The sequence below is a fragment of the Chiloscyllium punctatum genome, chromosome 15, assembly GCF_047496795.1.
Source record: "Chiloscyllium punctatum isolate Juve2018m chromosome 15, sChiPun1.3, whole genome shotgun sequence".
In the NCBI taxonomy this organism is placed as follows: domain Eukaryota; kingdom Metazoa; phylum Chordata; class Chondrichthyes; order Orectolobiformes; family Hemiscylliidae; genus Chiloscyllium; species Chiloscyllium punctatum.
In genome coordinates, this window is record NC_092753.1 from 17,899,391 (window position 1) to 17,921,045 (window position 21,655).

The 21,655-nt window shown below is 44.6% G+C and overlaps 1 protein-coding gene across 3 annotated transcripts in view; it reads right to left on the bottom strand.

Moving 5' to 3' along the window:
* Nucleotides 1–2,278: 2,278 nt before the first annotated feature.
* The window catches only part of LOC140486092 (A.superbus venom factor 1-like), a 77,406-nt gene continuing 58,029 nt past the window's right edge, over nucleotides 2,279–21,655 (bottom strand). The window contains exons 12-16 of one of the 3 annotated variants that reach the window (XM_072584745.1): nucleotides 20,509–20,635; nucleotides 19,089–19,139; nucleotides 14,634–14,730; nucleotides 12,016–12,083; nucleotides 2,279–2,588 (exon numbers count right to left, since the gene is read on the bottom strand). In XM_072584745.1, the coding sequence (XP_072440846.1) occupies nucleotides 2,542–2,588; nucleotides 12,016–12,083; nucleotides 14,634–14,730; nucleotides 19,089–19,139; nucleotides 20,509–20,635 (390 nt within the window). In that variant the 3' untranslated portion in view covers nucleotides 2,279–2,541. Of the gene's footprint in view, nucleotides 2,592–12,015; nucleotides 12,084–14,633; nucleotides 14,731–19,088; nucleotides 19,140–20,508; nucleotides 20,636–21,655 lie in introns of all 3 variants that reach the window. The other 2 variants (XM_072584744.1, XM_072584746.1) reach the window with 2 other exon arrangements.

Below are 21,655 nucleotides of genomic sequence, written 5' to 3' on the forward strand. Positions count from 1 at the left end.
CAGTGGATGTAGTGTACATGGATTTTAGTAAGGCATTTGATAAGGTTCCCCATGGTAGGCTTATGCGGAAAGTCAGGAGGCATGGGATAGAGGGAAATTTGGCCAATTGGATAGAAAACTGGCTAACCGGTCGAAGGCAGAGAGTGGTGGTAGATGGTAAATATTCAGCCTGGAGCCCAGTTACAAGTGGTGTTCCGCAGGGTTCAGTTCTGGGTCCTCTGCTGTTTGTAATTTTTATTAATGACTTAGATGAGGGAGTCGAAGGGTGGGTCAGTAAATTTGCAGATGATACGAAGATAGGTGGAGTTGTGGACAGTGAGGAGGGCTGTTGTCGGCTGCAGAGGGACTTAGATATGATGCAGAGCTGGGCTGAGGAGTGGCAGATGGAGTTCAACTCTGCCAAGTGTGAGGTTGTCCATTTTGGAAGAACAAATAAGAATGCGGAATACAGGGTTAATGGTAGGGTTCTTAGTCAGGTGGAGGAAAAGAGGGATCTTGGGGTCTATGTACATAGATCTTTGAAGGTTGCCACTCAGGTGGATAGAGTTTATAAGAAGGCCTATGGAGTATTATCGTTCATTAGCAGAGGGATTGAATTCAAGAGTCGTGAAGTGATGTTGCAGCTGTACAGGACTTTGGTTAGGCCACAGTTGGAGTACTGTGTGCAGTTCTGGTCGCCTCACTTTAGGAAAGATGTGGAAGCTTTGGAGAGGGTGCAGAGAAGATTTACCAGGATGTTGCCTGGAATGGAGAGTAGGTCATACGAGGATAGGTTGAGAGTTCTCGGCCTTTTCTCCTTGGAACGGCGAAGGATGAGGGGTGACCTGATAGAGGTTTATAAGATGATCAGAGGAATAGACAGTCAGAAACTTTTTCCCTGGGTACAACAGAGTGTTACAAGGGGACATAAATTTAAGGTGAAGGGTGGAAGGTATAGGGGAGATGTCAGGGGTGGGTTCTTTACCCAGAGAGTGGTGGGGGCATGGAGTGCGCTGCCCGTGGGAGTGGTAGAGTCAGAGTCATTGGCGACCTTTAAGCGGCATTTGGATAGTTACATGGATGGGTGCTTAATCTAGGTTAGAAGTTCGGCACAACATTGTGGGCCGAAGGGCCTGTTCTGTGCTGTATTGTTCTATGTTCTATGTTCTATGTTCTGAGGAGTATCCCACCCAAATCCATTCTCCATTAATCTCTCTGTACCAATCACTTCCTTTGATTTTCAGATTGAGAGAGGGAGACAATGACAGGGTGACCCAACAAGAGATGCCAACCTGAACATATAAACTTGCACTGTACCTACGTTTAAGCCACACTGCTCTATCCAATATGTATTTGTGACCTGGACTTGGGTTCACAAGGGGTAATTTCACAGAGGTAAGGAGTGAAGAGATTAGCCACATTTTTCAGTAATGTTTAAGAAGTCTGGTGAATCCGAGAGACACATAGTAGATTTATCGAAATGCTGACAAGTGGGAGTGGTGCATCTTGGAAGGAGAACTGTACAAATACACATGTGCAGGAACAAAGGAACTTGGGAGCTTAACTCATACTTCAATTATCCAGGAGGAGAGCTCGGATCACCATCTCACTTTCTCTTTCTTTCACTCCCTCTTGTTCCCTCTCTCGATCTATATCCTGATTTCACTCTTGAGTGTTTTCCTGATTATGTAACACCCCTGAAATATATCAGTCTCACTGTTTGAAGACAGCAACAGATCACATGATTAGATTCCCTACAGTATGGAAACAGGCCCTTTGGCCTAACAAGTCCACACCAACCCTCTGAAGAGTAACCCAGCCAAACTCATTCCCCTACCCTATATTTACCCCTGACTAATGCACCTAACGCTATGGTCAATTTAACATGGCCAATTCACCTGGCCTGCACATCTTTTTGGATTGTGGGAGGAAACCCACACAGACATGGGGAGAATGTGCAAACTCCACACAGACAAGGTTACCTGAGGTGGCAATCAAACCCAGGTCCCTGGCACTGTGAGGTAACAGTGCTAACCACTGAGCCACTGTGCCGCCCCACATGGTATTTTTATATCTAACATGTTCAATTTCGGAACTATTAGTGTCATTCAGTTTCTTTTTTCTGAAAAGTTGTCTTGAATTAGCCTGGGGAATTCTGAACCCTCAAGAGAGTAGAGGCTGGGTCCATTGGAGTTACTCAAGGCTGAGTTAGACAGGCTTGTGGTAGAGAATGGAGTCATGACTTGAGGATACAGTGCATTTTAATGATTTCAAACAGAATTCAACACGGAACCATAGGAAATGATAAGAGCATTTTATTTAATGCAGCAAATTATGAAACTATCTGCTGATGTGTCACTTGGTCATATGGGAGAATACATCAGTTCTCGAATGGTCAACATTTAATAGCTACTGGGACAATGGAATAGGACATTGTGAAGATAGTTAGGTGAGATCGCAAGGTTATATATTGTAGCATCCTTCGTCTTGAACATCCATGATGAAAGGTTTGTCCACTTTGATGGAATTTCCAGTCGACAGAGCTGGTCACGCTGGAGAATTCTAAATGCTGTCATCTATCTTCATCATCAGTGGCTTTGCAATGCATACTTCTTGAAATAAGAAAACACGTATAAATCAGTCTTGGTAAGAACCGTACTGGTAGTATAATTCTCTCAGCATTCTAACTCTGGAAGCATGCTGTTTCCAAAGTTTCAGCAGATACATGGGAATGTGAATAATTACTTTGCCTCAGTACTTCCAGTTGTGAAAGAAGAATAACATGCTGGGAACCATGAGGAAATCAATAGTGGATTGGGGAAAGGAACTGAAGGAAATTAACATAAGTAAAACACCAGAAATGAGGAAATCAACAGAATTAAAGAGTGACAAATCCCTCAGTTTCCATTTGCGGATGTTAAAGGAAGTAAGGGAGCACATTGTGCCCTTGCAAAATCTTTCAGAGTTCCCTAGATGCAGGAGTCACCCTTGACATTGGGAAATTGCATGTTATTCTGCTTTTTAAGGTGGGCAAAAGAGGAAAACCGGGAATTACAAGCCAGTTAGCCTAACGTCTGTGGTGGGGGAATTGTTGGCGTCCATAATCAAGGATGGGGTAACTGAAAACCTTGAAAATTTTCAATAAATCAGGGGAACGCAACATGGATTCATGCCTGACAAAACACACTGAACATTTTGAAGGGACAGGGGAATGTCTAAGGATCTTGTTTATATGGACATCCAGAATGTATTTTGTACAGTCCACACAAGGAGACTGCTAAGGTAGAAGCCCATGGGATTGACGGCAAATTATTGACATGATTGGTGCTATAGTGAACAGTGAAGAAGGTTATCTCACAGTACAATAGGACCTTGATCAGATGAGCCAAAAGTGGCAGCTGAAGTTTAATTTAGATAAGTGTGAGGTTTTGCACTTTGAAAAGGCAAATCAGGGCAGGGCTTATATACTTGGTGATTAAGTCCTGGGGAGTGTTGCCAACAAAGAGACCTTGGGGTACAGGTTCACAGTTCCTTGACGGTGAAGTCACAGGTAGACAAAGTAGTAAAGAAGGTGTTTGGTATGCTTGCTTTTACTGGTCAGTGCACTGAGTATAAGAATTGGGAGCTATGTTCAGAGTGTGCAATACATTGGTTAGGCCACTTTTGGAATACTGCATTCAATCCTGGTTTCCCTGCTATAGAAAGGATATTGGTAAACTTGAATGGGTGCAGAAAAGATTGACAAGGATGTTGCTGCAGGGTTTGGCTATTGGGAGAGACTGAATGGGCTACTTTCCCTGGAGTGTCAGAGGCTGAGTGGGTGACCTTAGAAATGTTTATAAAATCATGAGGAGCATGGATAGGGTGAATAGACAAGGTCTTTTTCACAGGGTATTGGAGTCCAAAACTAGACAGCATAGTTTTAAGGTGACAGGGGAAAGATTTAAAAGGCACCCAAGGGGCAACTTTTACACGCAGAGGGTGGTGCGTGTATGAAATAGGCTGCCAGAGTAAAGTGGTGGAGGCTGGTACAATTACAACATTTAAAAGGCATCTGGATGGATATACGAATCGGAAGGGCTTAGAGGGATATGGGTCAAGTGCTGGCAAATGGGACTAAATTAGGTTGGGATATCTGGTCGGCATGGATGAGTTGGACTGAAGGGTCTGTTTCCGTGCTGTACATCTCTATGACACTCATCATGACAAAACACCCGAAGGTATATATATGAGTGTGCTTATATGAAATTTGTTGTTGCATGTAGTTTCAAAGTTCTTCAGTGATTGCCAATTTAATCACCTAATCTACTCCTTAACTCGATCCAATCCATTCTAATCTCAATGAATCTACTCCAACTATCTATTGCAATCTATTTCAACCTAATCTGCATTTATCTACTCTGCTCTCATATCATTTGCTCTCCTCTGAATTACTCCTGCATTATATACAGTATATTCTAATGCAATCTGATTCACTGTCATCCTAATCATTACGAACTTTAGTAATCTAAATTAATTCTTAAGGGACTCCATTCTGCTCTGCTTTAATCTCTTTTAATGGAGAACGCTCAAGGAATTCCACATGTAATATCGCTGTTGCATTCTCTGCACTCCATGGTCTGTGTGTGGAATGAACTTCCAGGAAACATGATGGATGTGGGTCCCAGTACAACGTTGAAAAGACTTTTGGGTAAGTGCATGAATTTGGGGGCAGGAAAGGTTTGGAGGGATATAGGCCAAATGCAAGCAAATGGCACTAGTTAAGTTTGGGAACATGGTTGACGTGGATTAATTGGGCCAAAGGACCTGTTTCCATGCTGTATGACTCTATGACTACATTTAGTGGTTGTGCATTCCATACCCTAACTATTCGCTGTGTGAGAAAGTATTTTCTCATGTCACCCTTGCATCATTTGCACATCATTTCAAGTCTATGCCCTCTTGTTCATTTTTTAAAATTTTCCAAGTATTACAGCTTCTCCCCATTTTCTGTATTCAGCCCACTCATGATTTTGAAACCCTCTATAAATTTCCTCCCGGCCTCCTCATTCCCAAGGAAAATAGTCCCAACCTCTTCAATCTATCATCATCACTGAAGTTTCTCATCCATGGAACCATTCTTGCAAATAATTTATCTTCTCTCTCCAATGTATCGCACAGTTTTCCCATTATGTGGCACCCACAACCGTATACAATATTTCAGCTGAGAGTCACAAATTCAACATCACACTCATTCACATGGCGTAGGTATCACTGACCTTGCATTTACTGCCCATTCTGATATACTCAGAGGGCAGTTCAGAGTCAAGAGCATCACTGTGAGTCAAATGTAGGCCAGAGAGGGCAAGGACAGCAGTTTCCTTAGTGAACTAAACTGTTTTTTCCCAACATTAGACACTTAGTCCCAGATATTTATTGAAGTCAAGTTCCACCATCTTCCACAGTATGATTCAAATCCAGGTCTCCAGAATAGAACATAGAACATAGAACATAGAACATAGAACAATACAGCACAGAACAGGCCCTTCGGCCCACGATGTTGTGCCGAACTTCTATCCTAGATTAAGCACCCATCCATGTACCTATCCAAATGCCGCTTAAAGGTCGCCAATGAATCTGACTCTACCACTCCCACGGGCAGCGCATTCCATGCCCCCACCACTCTCTGGGTGAAGAACCCACCCCTGACATCTCCCCTATACCTTCCACCCTTCACCTTAAATTTATGTCCCCTTGTAACACTCTGTTGTACCCGGGGAAAAAGTTTCTGACTGTCTACTCTATCTATTCCTCTGATCATCTTATAAACCTCTATCAAGTCACCCCTCATCCTTCGCCGTTCCAACGAGAAAAGGCCGAGAACTCTCAACCTATCCTCGTACGACCTACTCTCCATTCCAGGCAACATCCTGGTAAATCTTCTCTGCACCCTCTCCAAAGCTTCCACATCTTTCCTAAAGTGAGGCGACCAGAACTGCACACAGTACTCCAAATGTGGCCTAACCAAAGTCCTGTACAGCTGCAACATCACCTCATGACTCTTGAATTCAATCCCTCTGCTAATGAACGATAATACTCCATAGGCCTTCTTACAAACTCTATCCACCTGAGTGGCAACCTTCAAAGATCTATGTACATAGACCCCAAGATCCCTCTGTTCCTCCACCTGACCAAGAACCCTACCATTAACCCTGTATTCCGCATTCTTATTTGTTCTTCCAAAATGGACAACTTCACACTTGGCAGGGTTGAACTCCATCTGCCACTCGTCAGCCCAGCTCTGCATCATATCTAAGTCCCTCTGCAGCCGACAACAGCCCTCCTCACTGTCCACAACTCCACCTATCTTTGTATCATCTGCAAATTTACTGACCCACCCTTCGACTCCCTCATCTAAGTCATTAATAAAAATTACAAACAGCAGAGGACCCAGAACTGATCCCTGCGGAACTCCACTTGTAACTGGACTCCATGCTGAATATTTACCATCTACTACCACTCTCTGACTTCGACCGGTTAGCCAGTTTTCTATCCAATTGGCCAAATTTCCCTCTATCCCATGCCTCCTGACTTTCCGCATAAGCCTACCATGGGGAACCTTATTAACTGGGTCTCTGGATGAATAGTCAAAGCAGGTCAGGCCACATCCGAGGAGCAGGACAGTTGACATAAGCCCTTCAAACGCCACACTTTTTTGACTCTGATCTCCAACATCACTTTCTATCTGTATTAATAGTCTCATGCTAATGTCACGAGGCCATCACCTCCCTGTCCTTGTCCCTCGATTAACCTATTAATAAAGCCGATGACACTGTATACTTTATTAACTTCTCTCTCCACTTGGCCTGCCACCCTCAATGATCTGTACACATGGACAGCCATGTCGCTCTGCTCCTGAACCCCCTTTAGAATTGTACTCCCTAATCCAAACAGTATTCTAATGTTTTCCGGAACAATGTGCATCACCTCACACGCCTCTGCATTGAACCTCATTATTTTAAATTCATTTGTGAGACGGGGCCATTGCTGGCTGGCCAGAATTCATTGCCCTTCCTTAGTTGCCCTTGAGAAGGTGGTGGTGAGCTGCTTTCTTGAATCACTGCAGTCCACCTGCTGTGGGTTGACCCAGTGACAGTGGAGGACTGGAGGTACATTTCCAAGTCAGGATGGTGACTTGCAGGGGGTCGTATCCCATGTATCTGCTGCCCTTGTCCTTCTGGATGGAAGTGGTCATGGGTTTGGAAGGTGCTGTCTCAGGATCTCGGGTGAATGTCTGCAGTGCATCTTGTAGATACTGCATACTGCTGCTACTAAGTGTCAGTGGTGAAGGGAGTGGATACTTGTGGATGTGGTGCCAGTCAAGAAGCAGGCTATTTTTATCCTGGATGGTATCAAGCTCCTTGAATGTTGTTGGAGCTGCACCCATCCAGGCAAGTGGGGAGTATTCCATCACACTCCTGACTTGTGCCTTGTAGACGTTAGACAGGCTTTGGGGAGTCAGGAGGTGAGTTATTCGCCGCAGTATTCCTAGCCACTGACCAGCTCTTGTAGCCAGTGTTTACGTGTTGAGTTTCAGGTCAATGATAACCCCCAGGATTCAGTGATGGCAACACCATTGAATGTCAAGGGGTGGTGGTTAGTTTGTCTGTTACAGGAAATGGTCATAGCATGGCATTTGTGTCATGCGAATGTTAATTGCCATTTGTAAGCCCAAGCCTGGATATTATCCAGATCTTGTTGCATTTGAATATGGACGGCTTCAGTATCTGAAGAGTCGCTCGTTTTGCTGAATATTCTGCAATCATCTGCAAATATCCCCACTTCTGATCTTATGATGAAAGGAAGATCATGAAGCAGCTGAAGATGGTTGGATCGAGGACACTACCCTGCAGATATGTCCTGAAGCTGAGATGACTGACCTCAACAACCACAGCTATTTTCCTGTGTACCAGGTGTGAGTCCAAACACTGGAGAGTTTGCCCCTGATACCCATTTATCCTGGTTTTGCCAGGGCACCTTGATGCCACATTCGGTTGAATGCAGTCTTGATGTCAAGAGCTTTAACACTTACCTTCCCTCTGGAATTCAGCTCTTTTGTCCATGTTTGAACCAAGGCTGTAATGAGGTCAGGAGCTGAGTGGCCCAAGCAGAAGGCAAACTGGGTGTCATTGAGCGGGCTATTGCTGAGCAGGAGCTGCTTGAAAGCATTGTTGGTGACACCTTCCATCACTTTACTGATGATTAAGAATAGATGGATGGGGTGGTAATAGGATGATTGGATTTTTCCTGTTTATTTGTGTATAGGACATACCTGGATAATTTTCCACATTATCATAAAGATGGTAAGTGTACTGGAATAGCTTGGCTAGGGGAGTGGCAAGTGCTGGAGCACAAGTCTTTAGTTCTATTGCCGGGATGTTGTTAGGGCCCATTGCCTTTGCCGTATCCAGTGTCTCCAACTATTCCTTGATATAAAACATAGAACAGTACGGCACAGTGCAGGCCCTTCGGCCCACGATGTTGTGCCAAGCATTTATCTTAATCTAAGACCAACCTAATCAACACACCCCTCAATTTACTGCCATCCATGTGCTTGTCCAGCAGTTGCTTAAATGTCCCTAATGTCTCTGACTCTACTACCACCGCTGGCAGTGCATTCCACACACCCACCACACTCTGTGTAAAGGACCTACCTCTGACACATCCCCTAAACCTTCTTCCAATCACCTTAAAATGATGACCCCTCATGACAGCCATTTCTGCCCTGGGGAAAAGTCTCTGGCTAGCTACTCTATTTATGCCTCTCATTCCCTTGTACACCTCTAACAAGTCACCTCTCTTCCTCCTTCTCTCCAGTGTGAAAAGCCCTGGCTCACTCAACCTCTCTTCATAAGACAAGCCCTCCAATCCAAGCAGCATCCTGATAAATCTCCTCTGCTTCATTCCTGATTAATGGCTTATGCCTGAAACGTTGATTCTCCTGCTCCTCGGATGTTGCCTGACTTCTTGTGCTTTTCCAGCACCACACTCTTGACTCAAATCTTCTCTGCACCCTCTCTAAAGCTTCCACATTCTTCCTAGAGGCAACCAGAACTGGACACAATATTCCAAGTGTGGTCTAACCACAGTTTTATAGAGCTGCAGCAAAACCTCACGGCTCTTAACCCCCTTGTTAATGAAAGCCGAAACACCACACACCTTCTTAACAACCACATCAACTTGGGTGGCAACTTTGAGGGATCTGTGTTCCTCCACACTGCCAAGAATCCTGTCTTTAACCTCGTATTCAGCATTCACATTTGTCCTTCCAAAATGAATCACTTCGCATTTATCCAGATTGAACTCCATCTGCCATTTCGCAGCCCAACTCTGCATCTTGTCAATGTCTTGTTGCAGCCTACAATAGCTCCCAACCCTATCTACAACACTGCTGACCTTAGAGCCATCGGCAAACTTACTAACCCACCCTTCCACTTCCTCATCCAGGTCATATATAAAAACTACAAAGAGCAGAGGCCCAAGAAAAGATCCTTGTGGGACACCACTGGTCGCCCACCTCCAGGCAGAATACTTTCCATCCACTACCACTCGCTGTCTTCTTTCGGTGAGCTAATTCTGTATGCAGACATCCACATTTCCCTGTATTCCATACCTCCTAACTTTCTGAATGAGCCTACCATGGGGAACCTTATTAAATGCCTTAATGAAATCCACATACACCACATCCTTTGTCAACTTGTCTCATCACATCCTCAAATAACTCAATAAGGCTTGTGAGGCATGACCTGCCCCTCACAAAACCTTGCTCGCTGACTGACTGACTATCTTTAATCATCTATGTTTTTTCCAAATAGTCATAAATCATATCTCTCAGAATCCTTTCCAGCAACTTGCTTACCACTGACCTAAGACTGACTGGTCTGTAATTCCCAGTAATTTCCCTATTCCCTTTCTTGAACAGAGGAATAACATTCACCTCCCTCCAATCAGCTGGTACTACTCCCGTGGAGAGTGAAAATGCAAAGATCATTGCCAGAGGTGCAGTAATCTTATTCCTCATTTCCCGTTGTAACATTGGATATGTCTGGTCTGGCCCTGGGGACTTAACTATCTTGATGCTTCACAGAATTCCCAGCTAATCCACATCCTTAATATCAATCTGTTCAAGCTTATTAACCTGGTCCATGATGTTCTCAATATCAACAAGGTCCCTTTCTCTGGTGAATACTGAAGCAATAAACTCACTTAGGGTCTCCCCTACCCCTTCAGATTCCAGGCACAAGTTCTCTCCACTATCCCTGATCAGCCCTACCCTCTCTCTGATCAATGTCTTATTCCTCACGGAAGTGTAGAACGCCTTTGGGTTTTCCCTAATCCTTCCCGCCAAGACTTTTTTGTGCCCTCTCCAAGCTCTCCTCAGTCCATTTTTGAGTTCTTTCCTAGCAACCCTGTAATCCTCTAATGCTGCGCCATATCCTTGCTTCCTTAACCTTAAGTAAGCTTCCTTCTTCCTGTTGGCGAGACGCTCCTCTACTCTTGTCATCCAAGGATCCTTCACCTTACCATTCCTTGTCTGTCTCAGTGGGACAAAGTTATCCAACACTCGCAACAAGTGCTCCTTAAACAGCTTTCACATTTCTGTTGTGCCTTTCCCATAGAACAATTGCTCCCAATTTATTCTCCACAGCTCCTGTCTAATAGCAGTATAATCTCCCCTCCCCCAATTAAATACCTTCCCATACTGTCTGCTCCTATCCCTCTCCATGGCTATGGTAAAGGCAGTATCATTTGGAGTGAATCGAATTAGCTGAAGAACATACAACATAGAACATTACAGCACAGTACAGGCCCCTCGGCCCTCAATGTTGAGCCGACCTGTGGAAATAATCTGATGCCCACCTAACCTACACCATTATTATCCATATGTCAAATGCCCATTTAAATGCCCTTAAAGTTGGGGTGTCCACTACTCTTGCAGGCAGGCCATTCTATGCCCCCACTATTCTCTGAGTAAAGAAGCTACCCCTAATATCTATCCTATATCTATCACTGCTCAATTTAAAGCTACGTCCCCTCGTGTTAGCCATCACCATCCAAGGAAAAAGGTCTCTGTATCCACCCTATTTCACCCTCTGATTATCTTATACGTCACGATTAAGTCACCTCTCAACTTTCTTCTCTCCAACGAAAACAGCCTCAGTTCCCTCAGCCTTTCCTCTTAAGACCTTTCTTTCACACCAGGCAACATCCTAGTAAGTGTCCTCGGAACCCTTCCTATAGCTTCCACATCCTTCCTATAATGCGGTGACCAGAACTGCACGTAATACTCCAAGTGCGGCCGCACCAGTGTCTTGTACAGCTGAAGAATGACCTTGTGGCTCTGAAACTCAGTCCCTCTACCAATAAAAGCTAACACACTGTATGCCTTCTTAACAGCCCCATCAACCTGGGTGGCAACTTTCAGGGATTTATGCACATGGATACAGAGATCTCTCTGTTCATCTACACTGTCCAAGCATTTTACCATTAGTCCAGTACTCTGCATTCCTGTTACTTCTTCCAAAGTGAACTACCTCACACCACCAAGGACTGGTATATGTAATGTTGGGGATCACTGGAGGGGGCCGAGATGGATCACTCGCATGGCACCTCTGGCTAAAACGCTGTCTGCCACCTATCCATCCATTACACCAACTTGTCAATGTCCTTTTGGAGTTCTACACTGTTCTCCTCACAGCTTACAATGCTTCCAAATTTAGAGTCACTTGCAAACTTTGAAATTGTCCCCTTGCACACCGAGATCTATATCATTAATATGTTCAATATAGCATCAATATTCACTGGAGACCTGGGTTGTAGATCTGCCACACCATTATGAGATGTGAATCTCTTTGTGCTGAGGTGATAGCATAGAGGCTTGAAGTTGGTTGAAATTTGCTGCACACACACATGACAGTCGTTAATTTGAGTTATTCACTAAATTATGACAGCTGGATTTAGAAGCTGATAAAATACATATATCTCTAGATTGCTTACCGCCTTCTTTTGATATTCTGAATGCATTAATTTCCCAGGACCGGGGAGGGTCAATGTCGGATGTTAATCTGCAGGAATAGAAATAGAATGCTCTTTCCTCATCTCACCTTTCCAAAAGGGTATTTCAGTCAAATGTTCCACAATTTGTTTCCTCACAATTACCTTAGGCATACCTTCCCACTCAACTGTGAGAAGATTAATTGGGACCCAAATTATGAGAATGCAGCTTTAAGAATTCTGAGTTTCAACCCCCTGAGAGGGTCATTTAAAGTTATCTTCGTTGGACAAATCATTGCGGGACCGAACAGAATTGCTTCCCATTTGCTTTAAACCCAAAACTGCACCAAATTCGTTCTCCAATCGCAAGTCTGGGTTCCAGTGGAGTCTGTTGCGCACCCTTTCGATCTGCCAGAGAATGTTTGGGCAGCACAGTGGCTCGGTGGTTAGTAATGCTGCCTCACGGCACCAGGGACCTGGGTTTGATTCCAGCCTCAGGTGACTGTCTGTGTGGATACTACACATTCTCCCCGTGACTGCGTGGGTGTCTCCCTGTGGTCCAACTGTGGATGTGCAGGCTAGGGTGGATTGGACACGGGAAATGCGGAGTTACAGAGATGGGATGGGCCTGGGTGGGATGCTTTTCAGAGGTTCGCGCTGACTCGATGGCCTGCTTCCATACTGCAGAGATGACTCCCCAAGTAATGGAAAGTGGCCTTCCTACTTTGTGACGAGTTAAAGTCCTCATCAAGTGGTGGCAAGTTTTAAACATAAAACTGAATATTTTGCTGGGTCTATTCTTGATTTATAAGCAAAAGAAGGAGGTTTGAAGATCTCTGTCACACAAGCTTAATCAGTACAAGAAAGGTCTTCAGGTTGTGCTACTTGCTTTGCGTCTCTCTGAAGGCAAATGATCTTTTCCTTTCTATGTCTTGCACCATGTTCTGTGAAGCATTTGTAATCACAGGACCATTCTTGTCATTATGCGTTGGGTCAGAGTTAGAGGAGGACACGTCAGAGATCTTAAAGGACAGGCTAGATACAGAGAAGGTATCTATGCTGGTGTGTGAAAGCAGAACTGCTGGACATGATAGTCATTAACAAATCACAGTACGGTGGCTCAGTGTTTAGCACTGCTGCCTCACAGCGTCAGGGATGTGGGTTCGATTCCTACCTCAGGTGGGGAGTTTGCACATTCTCCCCACGTCTGCGTGGGTTTCCTCCGGGTGCTCTGGTTTCCTCCCATAGTCTAAAAAGGTGAATTGGCCATGCTAAATTGCCAATAGTGTTAGGTGCATTTGGGGGAAATATAGGGTAGGGGGGAATGGGTCTGGGTGGGCTACTCTTCGGAGGGTCAGTGTGGACTTGCTGGGCCAAACGGCCTGTTTCCATACTATCGGGCATCTAATCCAAATTGAAAAGGCAATCCAGCGGAGAAGTCTTGGCCTGAACAGTGGCTGAAATGTTGTGCAAACACGCTAAAATAAATAGACACAATAGGAGGAGGTGGGTAAACTCCCCTTGATCTGGATAAACATACCAGGAAAGTCAAAATTGTTTCTCTATCCTTGCTTGAGATAGCAAGACTAGAATTCATTGCCCCTCTCAAACTTGCTGTGGATCTGGAGTCACATGTAGACCAGACCAGGTAAGGATGGCAATTTCCTTCCTTTAAGGATATTAGTAAACCAGGTGGATCCTGAGAGCAACTGATGATAGCTCTATCGTCTCAATGACCTTTGAAATTCTAGATTTTATAAACTAAACTTGAATTTCACTAGCTCCTGTGGTGGAATTTAAACCCATGTTACCAGAGCATTCATCTGAGTTTTGAACCTAGTGATATTCCTCCTACACTGAGCTGAAAATGTGTTGCTGGAAAAGCTCAGCAGGTCAGGTAGCATCCAAACAACAGGAGAATCGACGTTTCGGGCATGAGCCCTTCTTCAGGAATGAGGAGAGTGTGCCAAGCAGGCTAAGATAAAAGGTAGGGAGGAGGGGCTTGGAGGAGGGGCGTTGGAAATACGATAGGTGGAAGGAGGTTAAGGTGAGGGTGATAGGCCGGAGTGGGGGGTGGGGGCAGAGAGGTCAGGAAGAAGATTGCAGGTCAAGAAGGTGGTACTCAGTTCGAGGGTTGGGACTGAGATAGGGTGGAGGGAGGGGAAATGAGGAAACTGGAGAAATCGGAGTTCAGCCCTTGTGGTTGGAGGATTCCTAGGCAGAAGTTGAGGCACTCTTCCTCCAGCCGTTGTGTTGCTATGGTCTGGTGATGGAGGAGTCCAAGGACCTGCATGTCCTTGGTGGAGTGGGAGGGGGAGTTGAAGTGTTGAGCCACGGGGTGGTTAGGTTGGTTGGTCCGGGTGTCCCAGAGGTGTTCTCTGAAACGTTCCACAAGTAGGCGGCCTGTCTCCCCAATATAGAGGAGGCCACATCAGGTGCAGCAGATGCAGTAAATATTCCTCCTACACTACTGCCCGCCCCCATCAGCGTGGAAGATAGCTCCAGCATCCTCCCTGTAACTTATTCCATTGTCAAAGGGACTTTGGTCTGTTTTCAACCAAATACCTCTTCATATTCATGACTGTCCCTGACTAATAGTGAGCAGCCTCACTCTGCAATACCTGTACGTTTTCTGTCCAGAGGTATTCTCTATCTGCCACATCCAAGTGTGCTCATATGCAGGATGTACAATCTGATGTGTTTCAGAGATCCCGATATCTGCACACAGGGAGAGAATATAATAAAATCACAGAGGTCTACAGCACATTAAAAGGCCCACCAGCTGAACGAGTCTGTCTGGCTCAAAAACGAGCATCTAACTATTCAAATCCAATTTGTACTTAGGCTAAAAAACCAATTCTTCGTGTGGCCTGAAATGTAAAAGAAAGGCTTGTGAAATCTCTGGGCTTTCAGTTCAAAACATGTTGCCTAATGGGTTCTCATTAAATCTGCAAAGGTGCATTTATTTAGCACCATTATGTGCTTTACGCCAATAGTGACAGCTGGCGCATTAAAAACAATAATAGAATTATCAAAATATTGATGGACTCTCCTGTTTCAGCGGATGAGTGTTCAGTGTGGAGATCACATCCTCAGCTGAATTGGTGTTAGCTCAAAGCTGACGTCAAGCCAAATGCTGATATGTAGATTTGAGTGCAGCTATTACATTTCAAAACAGTGTTAGAGAGACAGGTGAAATCACTGGCTTACAGGCCTGCTCTCTTGTCCTCTCATGACCTCTGTCTGTGGTGGTTCGAGCTTGAATTTGGACCTGTCCAGCGTTTATTTTTCAGAAGTACACTGTGTGGGGTTTATACCACTGTGACGCATTTGGATTAGCATTGCTTGGTTTATAAGAAGATCACAGTTTGGAACTTTCATTATGGTTTCAATTAAAGTTGCACGTGACCACTGCTGAAGCCTGCCTGGGAGTTAAACTGGGTGATTTGTTTTGAAATTAAAAAGCATTGTGTTATCGTACAGAGTTGGAGAAAGTAAGGACAGCAGATCAGGTTCAAGAGTGTGAGTCGAGAGAGATCCCTGAAAGTTGCCACCCAGGTTGATAGGGTTGTTAAGAAGGCGTACGGCCTTTATTGGTAGAGGGATTCAGTTTCGGAGTCATGGAGGTCATGCTGCAGCTGTACAAAACTCTGGTGCGGCCGCACTTGGAGTATTGCGTACAGTTCTGGTCACCGTATTATAGGAAGGATGTGGAAGCTTTGGAAAGGGTTCAGAGGGGATTTACTAGGATGTTGCCTGATACAGAGGGAAGGTCTTACAAGGAAAGGCTGAGGGACTTGAGGCTGTTTTCGTTGGAGAGAAGGTGGTTGAGAGGTGACTTAGTCGAGACATATAAGAGAATCAGAGGGTTATATAGGGTGGACAGTGAGAACCTTTTTTCCTCAGATAGTGATGGCTAGCACGAGGGGACAAAGGGTCAGTTAGACTCAAAACGTCAGCTCTTTTCTCTCCTTACAGATGCTGCCAGACCTGCTGAGATTTTCCAGCATTTTCTCTTTTGGTTTCAGATATCAGAGGTAGTTTCTGTACTCAGAGTAGTAGGAGCATGGAACACTTTGGCTGCAACAGTAGTAGACTCGCCAATTTTAAGGGCATTTAAATGGTCATTGGATGGGCGTATGGTAGATAGGCTTCAGATTGGTTCCACAGGCCAGCACAACATTGAGGGTCGAAGGGTCCGTACTGTTCCATGTTCCATGTTCTATGTTGTAACAGTGGTAATTAGAGAAAATGCTGCCTCTATCGTTCATCCTGGGAAATGTGGATGGGAGATCGGTTTGAAAGTTTGGTTTGTAAGCAGGAGTTAAACATGTCTAGAGGGTTTACCTATCTGAAACTAGTGGGAGAATTCCCAAGCTGGACAACACTATTGGGGAATGGGGAAGCCAAAATGCACAGAGGCAGCTCCAAACAAATAGACATGTTATAATGATCAGATAAATTACTTTGATGATGTTCATTAGGGGGCAAAATTGACCATGACATTGAGAGAAATCCATGTTTCTTTTTAAGGATAGCACCATGGCATCTTTTACATTGACCAGAGAGGCCAAACAGGGCCTGGCTTTAATATCCCATTCAAAGGATAACACTTCTGACAGTGCAGCATTCCCTCAGTACGCTACTGAAGTGTCATCTTTTGTGCTGAAGTCCTGGAGTGGGACATTGTGACTCCAACTGAGCTGTCATCTCTGGGTCTCACCCTCCCTCAGGGCATTGTGGGTCCACCTACAGCACGTGGCTGCAGCGGTTCAAGAAGGCAGCTCATCTTCCCACCTTCTCAAGGGGGCAACTAGGGCCAGGCCATAACGCTGGCCTTTCATCCACAAACAAATAAAGAAACAAATTACTACACGCAGAGTAATATTTAAATGACCTATTAACATCCGTTACGTCAAAATAAACAGGAAGTAATTAGTCTAAGTTAAGTCCAATCACAGTGCAGCCTTCAAAGTAAAGTTATATAAAGTGGGCATTTTCAAGGCTTGTCAGATCCTTGTCATGTTTACATTATTATTTTAAAATGTCTCAAAGTTTAAAAATGTGCCTCAATAATGGGCTAAGATGCTCTACAAACAGATTTTTAAACCTTTTGTAAGGTAGCTAGGTGGCTTTTAGAATTTTGTCAGGAGATGTGGCCTTACTGGCGAGGTCAGAATTTATTGCTGTCCCTGGATGCCCTGGGGAAGACTGTCATGAGCTGTTTTCTTGATCCGCTGCAGTTCTTGTGGTGTAGGGATACCCACAGTGCTGTCAGGGGAGAAGATTCAGCATTCTGGCACAGTGACAATGAATTTGGAAAGATATATTTCCAAGCCAGCAAAGGTTTAGAATGGACAAAGAAATGCATTCCTGCCTCAACAGGGACCTTGGGTTCATGTCAAACTACAGGTGACCACCATTGCATTATACACACACAGACACTCCTACACACACATACACACACAAACACATGCACACAGGCACCCCTATACATATACAGACACGCATGCAGACACGCACACTCCTACAGACACACACACTCCCAAACCCACATATGCACCCTCTCATAGACCGACTCCTTTACACTCACACACACCCACACATATACACTTTCTCTCACAGACACTCACAACCCCCACCCCAGGCACGTACACGCGCATACACACACGCACTCCTATATAAACACAGACACACATATACCCAGACATGCACACAGACGCTCACACACACTCCTACAGACACACACACTCCCAAACTCACATATGCACCCTCTCACAGACTTAGACCCCTTTACACTCACGCACACACATATACACTCTCTCGCACAATCATAACCTCCCACCCCAGACACACGCACACACACACACACATACACACACATATACATATACGTTTGTGGGGTGAATTTCGACTTCAGAGTTACATTGTACTTTGCTCAAAAACTGTATGAATCCATGTAAGACTCTGTTAACTCATTTTTTAGATTAGAATCCGTTTAAACATTATGGCACAGACAACAGAACACAGGGGGCTAACACCTTCAACACATTATCTGGGCTGATACAAATTGTTACAGTTAACCTGAGAATGTAACTTTTAAAAAAAAGTTTTGTGATTTACAAATGAAAGAAGTGAAACTATCGCGGTCATTCTAACAGATGAGAGACCTAACAATCAAGGCTTTTTTCAATGTATAATTTCAGTTACATCACACTGAAAACTTTTGCTATAAATTCTGTGTCTTACAATTGTGTATTCCACAACCACCTGATGAAGGAGCAGCGCTCCGAAAGCTAATGCTTCCAATTAAACCTGTTGGACTATAACCTGGTGTTGTGTGATTTTTTTAACTTTGCTTCATCAGAGAAACACTAATCCCAGGTACGTGTTTGCTGTCAATCTGCAGCAACCTGGATTCCAGATTTGTCAAATTCAATGTGTGGGAACTTTGTAGGCCTTTTTACTTTTGGTGAGGTGATCTTTATAAAGTTACAGATTCAAAGTTTGGTAGAAGATTTGTAGCTCGGGTGCTCGTTGTTGTGGTTCTGTTCGCCGAGCTGGGAATTTGTCTTGCAAACGTTTTGTCCCCTGTCTAGGTGACATCCTCAGTGCTTGGGAGCCTCCTGTGAAGCGCTTCTGTGCTGTTTTCTCCGGTATTTATAGTGGCCTGTCTCTGCCGCTTCCGGTTGTCAGTTCGAGCTGTCCACTGCAGTGGCCGGTATATTGGGTCCACAATCAACAAACACATCGACCTGGACCCAATATACCAGCCACTGCAGTGGACAGCTCGAACTGACAACCGGAAGCGGCAGAGACAGGCCACTATAAATACCGGAGAAAACAGCACAGAAGCGCTTCACAGGAGGCTCCCAAGCACTGAGGATGTCACCTAGACAGGGGACAAAATGTTTGCAAGACAAATTCCCAGCTTGGTGAACAGAACCACAACAAAGTTACAGATTAGTTTACATATTTCCCTTCATCATCCATCAATTAACATCGAAAAGATAAGGCCCATGCCCTGAATTGAAGCCTAATTCTAAATAGGAGGCACTCATATGAAAGATTCTTACCTGCTCTAGGATGCACTAACGGCTCTCTATTCCACGGAACGTTCGTTATTTCTGAAATATAGCAGATTATTTGAGACAATTACTTTCTTCCACATTTTGGCTTTGAGAATCAGCTCTGCATGGGGTCTGTCACCGAGTTGGGGTGTGATCTAACAACCCATTATTGGGCCTGTCCCATTCTGTGTCTGTTCAAGGAGAGTTCTAACCACTATTCTGCAGCAGAGACATTCTACTGTAGTCTCTGGTTGTGATGGAACAGGATTGTAAAATTCACTGAAGCATCATGTAGGAGCAAATTATTGCAGATGCTGGAATCTGTACTGAAAACAACAAAAATTGGAGATCAGAGCAGGTTGGACAGCATCCATGGAGAGAGAGCAAGCTAACATTTTGAGTTGTGATGACGTGTCATGCTGGACTTTGAAAAGTTAACTCTGTTTTCTCTCTCCATTAATGCTGCCAGATCAGCTGACTTTTCCCATCATTTTCTGTTTTTGTTTCACATCTTCACCATCCACAGTTCTTTGTTTTATTCACTGATGTGACATTGGCAACTCTGGCTATGCTAGGTCTTATAGCTTTCGTGACTGGGATAGGTTTGCACAAGATAGGGACGTTGGAGGATTTGGTGCAAAGACTGGTGCAGATCAGCAGGATCTAAATGAACGACTGAGATGATTCAAATGACAAAATGGCAGCCTCCTGTTCTTAATTTTGTGAGGTTCTTAAGGGAGTTAGACTGGCATACCACTCTACCAGAGACATATGGCACGGAAACAGACCCTTCGGTCCAACCAGTCCATGCCAACCATCTTCCTAAAGTAAACTAGTCCCACCTGCCTGCGCTTGGCCCATATCCCTCCAAATATTCTTATTCATGAACTTATCCAAATGTCTTTTAAATGCTGCAACTGTATCTGTATCCATCACTTCCTCTGGTAGTTCATTCTACACACAAATCGCTCTCTGTATAAAATAAATGGTTGCCTTTCATGTCTTTTTAAACCTTGCTCCTCTCATGTTAAAAACACCCACTTGACTTGAAATCCCCCACCCTAGGGAAAGGACACCTGCTATTCACTTTATCTATGACCCTCATGATTTTATAAACCTTTTTAAGGTCACCCCTTAACCTCCTATGCTCCAGTGAAAGAAATCCCTGCCTATTCAGCCTCTCCGAATAACTTCACTTCTGGCAACATCCTGGTGAATCTTTTCTGAGCCCTCTCCATTTTAATAACATGGTGACCAGAACTGGACCCAGTGCTCCAGAAGGGACCTGCACATCCTCTACGTGAGATGACAGGAGCCCTTGAGGACGAGTACTGCACTTTTAGAGGGTGGCAATGTTGGTTTAAAATGGCTGCTCAGAAAGTGGACTCGTTTACTCGTAAATCAGTTATTCAAAAAGATGCACTACCGCTCAGTTCAATTGACTCCATTAGATCAGAGATGAGGCGAAGTCCAGCATCTTCGAAGACCTTGACAGAGTTTTGTCCTCCACCATATGATGTGCCAAAGTCATAAAAGTCCTTGTGGTAAAATGCCTACTCAGGGAGAGAAAACGTAGAAGTTAACTTCTTGGCAAAGCAGTTGCTTATCCTGAATCGTTACTGTATGGTTCAGGGGAATGGGATTTGGGATTGAATTTGCTAGGATGTGGCATAATTGAAAGCTGGACAACAGGCCTAACTGTACAAAGAGTGGTTATTTAATAAGGTGTGATTTGGAAATGGAGAAACGCTAGACAGTCGGTGAGGTCACTCTGAGCAAAATAAAAGCAAATTACTGCGGATGCTGGAATCTGAAACCAAAAGAGAAAATGCTGGAAAATCTCAGCAGGTCTCTCTTTCTCTCGCTCCCCACTCTCTCATCACCTTTTTCCTCTCCTCTTCCCCCTTTGCTACCCTTCTCCCCTGTTTTCCATTTTGCCTCTGCTTCGCCCATCCCCCCCATATTTTGTCACACAGCACTGGCTTCAGCCTTGGTCATTCACAGCTCCTAATCTCCCTATAATCTCTCTATGTACTGTCATTATCGTCTCTTTATTGCTACCTTTGCTTCTGGAGCCATGACTCACCTTCTCTCAGCCTCGTATAAATACCTCCCAATTTCTCCCCTTTTTTTAGCTTTGACAAAGGGTCAGTTAGCCTTGAAACGTCAGCTCTTTTCTCTCCTTACAGTTGCTGCCAGACCTGCTGAGATTTTCCAGCATTTTCTCTCTTGAGGTCTCTCTGAGCTCCTTGGTTGAGATGAGGTGTGACTCCAAAAGGAGTTCATATCTCAGTCTGTATCATTCCTGGGATGGACAGCTGAGTGGTGCATTTTTCTAGCTTTGGTTGTTATCTGTATGGTACCAAACAAAGAAAAACAATTTGGGAGCCTAATAGCGGATTTCAGAGGGAACGATCCACTAGGTCAATGGTTAGCACTGCTGCCTCACAGTGCCAGGGACCCAAGTTCGATTCCACCTCCGGTGCCTGTCTGCCTGTGTGGAGTTTGCACATTGTCCCCATGTCTGTGTGGGTTTCCTCTGGGTGCTCCGGTTTCCTCCCACAGTCCAAAGA